Source organism: Limulus polyphemus, unplaced genomic scaffold (genome assembly GCF_000517525.1).
Source record: "Limulus polyphemus unplaced genomic scaffold, Limulus_polyphemus-2.1.2 Scaffold768, whole genome shotgun sequence".
In the NCBI taxonomy this organism is placed as follows: domain Eukaryota; kingdom Metazoa; phylum Arthropoda; class Merostomata; order Xiphosura; family Limulidae; genus Limulus; species Limulus polyphemus.
Window position 1 is genome coordinate 308,104 of NW_013666378.1, and position 5,728 is coordinate 313,831.

Here is a 5,728-nt window from a genome sequence, read left to right on the forward strand (position 1 = left end):
ACCAGCACAAACATCAGCTATATACTGGTATTACTATAGAAATAAACCAGCACAAACATTTGCTATATGCTGGTATTACTATAGAAATAAACCAGCACAAACATCAGCTATATACTGGTATTACTATAGAAATAAACCAGCACAAACATTTGCTATATGCTGGTATTACTATAGAAATAAACCAGCACAAACATTTGCTATATGCTGGTATTATTATAGAAAAAACCAGCACAAACATCTGCTATATGCTGATATTACTATAGAAATAAACCAGCACAAACATCAGCTATACGCTGGTATTACTATGTAATACCAGCATATAGCTGATGTTTGTGCTGGTTCATTTCTATAGTAATACCAGCATATAGCTGATGTTTGTGCTGGTTTATTTCTGCTGGTTTATTTCTATAATTTCTATAGTAATACCAGCATATAGCAGATGTTTGTAGCTGATGTTTGTGCTGGTTTATTTCTATAGTAATACCAACATATAGCTGATGTGTGTGCTGGTGTATTTCTATAGTAATATCAGCATATAGCAGATGTTTGTGTTGGTTTATTTCTATAGTAATACCAGCATATAGCTGATGTTTGTGCTGGTTCGTAATACCAGCATATAGCTGATGTTTGTGCTGGTTCATTTCTATAGTAATACCAGCATATAGCTGATGTTTGTGCTGGTTTATTTCTTGTTTCACTTGATATTAAGTTAAATGTTGGTGTTAATAACAAAAAAACTATCCTGCTTAACGTTTGTTTTTTTACATGTATGTATAATGAATTAGTTTTATCCAATTGATATTATGAAGGGAACAAAAATAAATGATATCAGAAAAACATAACCTCTTTCCATCCATAAACAATTGTCGTAAGCATTTTCTGTATCTTGTTGAACTTGGACAAACCGGTTACAACGTACAGGTCTGTTGTTTTTCATTTAAGGTAGACTTTTCCAAGCTGGGAAACACATCTAACAAATTCTCTTAAGATATATTAAAATAATAATTGAATACTCTGTCAGAAAGGCCTATTGGACATATGGGTTATTAGTGACAATTCAATAGCAAACAAATAACAGTTTTGTGTTATATGTGTTACGATTGGTTAAGTTATTTTAACATTTGTTTTTAACAGTCAGTGAAAAATAATACTTTGATAATTTTAACTGTAGGAATATGTCATAAGACTGACAAATTAACTTTGTCTGGGCATTGGTTACAAATTGTATTACCCCCTCCTCCCCCCCCCCCTTTCCAAAGAACACTGACCTGCATAACCAAGAATTTATAAGTGATAGCAAATAAAAACATGCTTATAATATGTTGGCCATGCTACATTTGTTGTATCCCATGCCATGACGTTGAGACCTTTTGCCCAAATACCAGGGCTCGTAAGGTTGGCTATGACTCTTAAAATGAAGCATTGCAGCCATCTTGTGGAATGAATTTCAATTAAATATATTATCTAGACACTTATGGGCAGTTGACCCCTCTTCTTTAGAGAGGTTTGATAGCATTGAGCAATTAACATGCATGGATGTCTGATTTTGTAGAGTAACTTTAACTGACAAATATTACAATCACTGTTAAAAAAATAATAATACATCATATTAGTATCTTTCAAGGTCTACATATTTTACAATATTATTTCCAGAATCTAACCAAGGAAATGGCAGACTACTGTGTGTCACGGATGAAGCCCTTTACGGACCCCAAAACTGGACGCACAGTTCCAGGAGCGTACGACTATATTGAATTCACTCGAACTCTTTTCCAGAATTAAACTTTTAAAATGACCAGCTTTGTTTTTATTTTCGAGCTGTTGATTTTTATGTATAAGGTGCTAAAGAAACAATTTTATGCTTCAGTTGTTTTATATAGTACGTTATTTTATTAAGAGAGTATTTGAAATATCGTAATTTTGGAGATTTACAATCATAGAAGTATGGTAGATAAATATTTAAAGTTTTGTTCTCACCAACACAGTGATTCACAGCTTTTATTACCATGAACAAATAAGTTTGTTCTTTTCTCTCCTTTTCTGATAAGAATTTTGTAGCACAGTCTTTATGGTAATGTGGGACCAGTAAAGTTTTTTTATTATTTATTGTTGTTGTGAACTGTCTTTATTATACTTTAACTTGTTGCTATGGCACTATCAGACAGTATATGTGCTGGTTTATTTTCATAGTAATACCAGCATATAACAGATGTTTGTGCTGGTTTATTTCTATAGTAATATCAGCATATAGCTGATGTTTGTGCTGGTTTATTTCTATAATAATACCAGCATATAGCAGATGTTTGTGCTGGTTGATTTCTATAGTAATACCAGCCTATAGCTGATATGTGTGCTGGTTGATTTCTATAGTAATAGCGTTTTACTTGATATTAAGTTAAATGTTGGTGTTAATAACAAAAATAAAACTATCCTGCTTAAGAAACACTTACAGCATACAGTTCATCAGCTGTGACATAAAAGCGTTCTCCTGAAGTGATAGCCCTGAAAGCATTCTCTATGTCCTCACTCGAACGAACATTTTCCGTTTCTCTCGAGATCATGAAGGCCATGTATTCCTGTAGAGAAACATAACCATCCCGGTTGGGGTCAACAACGTCCAGGATGGTCTCAAATTCCAGGTCCACACCACCCTCTTCCATCATGGGGAGGTCGTACCCCAGAGCTCTCAAACAGCTCTTGAACTCCTGGTGATTAAGTCGGCCAGACTTCTCTTTGTCAAAGTGCCTGAGTTAATAAATAGTCTTCATTTGGTGTTGTTGTTTTTTTTTCTTCACAACTTACAAATATATAATTCCTAACATTAGTACAAACTAAATATGATGATTTATATCACTTTTGAATTTAGCTACATGGATATAATGTGATTGAAGGATCACAATAGAGAGATAATAAAACCCTCAACTGTTTCGCATTCAATTTTTGTCAACACTAAGGGCTAGATGTTGAGATGAGGTCAACATATATAAGAATAATCTATTTGACCATTTCATCGAGCTGTCAGAAAATTTTGGCAGTTCAGAGGCATTAATTTTATTGAAAACGCACACATCTAACCCTAATAAATTATTTCCAAGAGACCAGTAATTGTATTGTTGCTTAGTTGCAAACATTGTACTGTGGAGGTCTAATATATATTTTGTGTATTCATTTTATCAGCATTGTTTCTCTGTTATGGGAACCCCTGTAGATAATAAAGCCCCCTGTAAATTGTGGTAATAATGACATCATTTTGTTTCTTTTGCTCACTTTAACATAAATATTCAGCTTTTGAACTCAAAACATCAAATAATGCATTGTTTCATTAAATTATAATTTAATCTATCTTTATTTTTTTATCTAGTGCCTTCTGGTCATAAATATTGCCCTGAAAAAGTGTCAGCTATCTGGGCAATGTTCTTCATATCGTACACTGATCTACAAATGACATAAATGTCATTGACTAAAATACAATAGCACAATAAACCAATTTCTACAGTGTTAAAGCATATACAAAAAATATGCCTTGTGAGTTTGTTGTTTAAAAACTATTAGCAATTTTTGTGTGATTTACAGTTGTTTAAAAACTATTGGAAATTTTTGTGTGATTTACATTGTTTAAAAACTATTAGCAATTTTTTTGTGTGATTTACAGTTGTTTAAAAACTATTAGCAATTTTTTGGGTGATTTACAGTTGTTTAAAAACTATTAGCATTTTTGTGTGATTTACAGTTGTTTAAAAACTATTAAGATATTTTTTGTGACTTACAGTTGTTTAAAAGCTATTAGCAATTTTTTGCGTGATTTACAGTTGTTTAAAAACTAATAGCATTTTGTGTTTGTGATTTACACCCATTTCTTTCTGAGAGGATAATAAATAACAAGTTAATTTAACCTATGATCATAGCGTGATGTAATACAATGAACACATACCATGTAGATTAAGAAATTTTAAAATGCTGACTTTGTACCTTGTAGCAACCAGAGTGGTGTGTCAGAAGATGCTTTGAAGGAGTTTAGCATGATGTTCAAGTAAGTGTTGGACGAGTATTAATATTAAGTTCTGATCAAAGCAAGCTGCCTGCCTAGATCAGAACAAAAAATATACTCGGCAATGTGCTAATTGATTATACTGTTTTACTGATAAAGATTAGAATGTGTTGTTTCATCAGTTGCTGTTAAAAATATTTCCAGTTGTGAAGCCATTAATATCTCACGAGGTTCGACCAGTCCTGAATCCATATATTAAGCTAAAAATGCTGGCTAATTATTACAATAAAAATAATCATTATTATATAACAATAAACAACTGAAAGAAGTATTTGTAAGTATCGAAACAATGCATATGGCCAATGGCTAGACCTTAATATGATGGACTTAGCCTCACTCAACACCTAACCCTTAGTGTTGACAGACTTAGCCTCACTTCAACACCTAACCCTTAGTGTTGACAAACAAATCATATGGTTACTAGCAAACACTTCATTGGCATTACAGTGCTATCAGTGCGAATTCCCATACACATTACCATGTTACTGGGCCAAGTTTAATTATGTGCTACACCACTGTGAAAAACTTCTCCATCCCACAATGCATTGTTCATAATATTTTCACCTTGCTGTGCAATGCTATCCTCACGGATGCTAAAAGATGTTTGCTGCTATAGTAAAAGTTGGGCCACATCACTCTTCGGCTCAGAAGCTGATAGAAGTGTGTGATCTGCCTCTACAAGCACGAGCATCGGCTCAGAAGCTGATAGAAGTGTGTGATCTGCCTCTACAAGCACGAGCATCGGCTCAGAAGCTGATAGAAGTGTGTGATCTGCCTCTACAAGCACGAGCATCGGCTCAGAAGCTGATAGAAGTGTGTGATATGCCTCTACAAGCACGAGCATTGGCTCAGAAGCTGATAGAAGGTTGTGATCTGCCTCTACAAGCACGAGCATCGGCTCAGAAGCTGATAGAAGTGTGTGATCTGCCTCTACAAGCACGAGCATCGGCTCAGAAGCTGATAGAAGGTTGTGATCTGCCTCTACAAGCACAATCATCGGCTCAGTTGAAAGTTTGCTAGACTTATGAGACAATCAACAATAGATAAAGGAGTTGATCTCCTCTTTATAACAGAACTTAATATAATATTTTGGGACAACAATGGACCTACTGGTCCATCTCAGCTGTTCCATTCTCTAAACTAAACCAAAACTATTAATTAAATAAATTGAAAAAAAATCTTAAAGGCAACCCTTATCATTTATATAGTTATCAAGCTTTCACTTAAACTTACTGCCTCCACAACATCCAAAGGCAACCCATTCCAAAGGACAACCACCATGTTAGAAAAATAAAAATGTCTTTACTGAAGATGACTCCTACTCTGCCAAAATTTATATGCGTCTCCTAGTCCTACTATTCTCACTGTTAAAGGCCAATACTTTTTGGCACCATACAGAGCACCAAGTTTTGAATGACTAGCCCATCTAAGAGCAAGCTTGCCTGTATTTTAAGAGTTTGAAGTTTAACTGATCCCATTGTTGAGCTAAGCCTATAAGGTTGTTTATTGTAAGCAAACGTTTCTGTCTAAAACTTACCGTGCCTGTATTTGTTGTTCACGGTTATGCTGCATTTGCATACCCAGCTGGTTTAACTGATCCCATTGCTGAGCTAAGCCTACAAGGTTGTTTATTGTAAGCAAACGTTTCTGTCTAAAACTTACCGTGCCTGGATTTGTTGT

At 34.4% G+C, this 5,728-nt stretch overlaps 1 protein-coding gene and 1 long non-coding RNA gene across 5 annotated transcripts in view; one reads left to right on the forward strand and one right to left on the reverse strand.

The window, feature by feature from the left end:
- Nucleotides 1–2,954, reverse strand: part of LOC111085989 — an 11,048-nt gene extending 8,094 nt beyond the window's left edge. Inside the window, exon 1 of the long non-coding RNA XR_002610762.1 lies at nucleotides 2,451–2,954. This is a non-coding gene — a long non-coding RNA (uncharacterized LOC111085989). The remainder of the gene's footprint in view (nucleotides 1–2,450) is intronic.
- The window catches only part of LOC106460433 (spectrin alpha chain-like), a 93,720-nt gene that overhangs the window by 70,124 nt on the left and 17,868 nt on the right, over nucleotides 1–5,728 (forward strand). For all 4 annotated transcript variants that reach the window (XM_022387137.1, XM_022387138.1, XM_022387139.1 and 1 more), the window contains one exon: nucleotides 3,977–4,034. In XM_022387137.1, coding sequence (XP_022242845.1) covers nucleotides 3,977–4,034 — 58 coding nt within the window. Of the gene's footprint in view, nucleotides 1–3,976; nucleotides 4,035–5,728 lie in introns of those variants that run through there.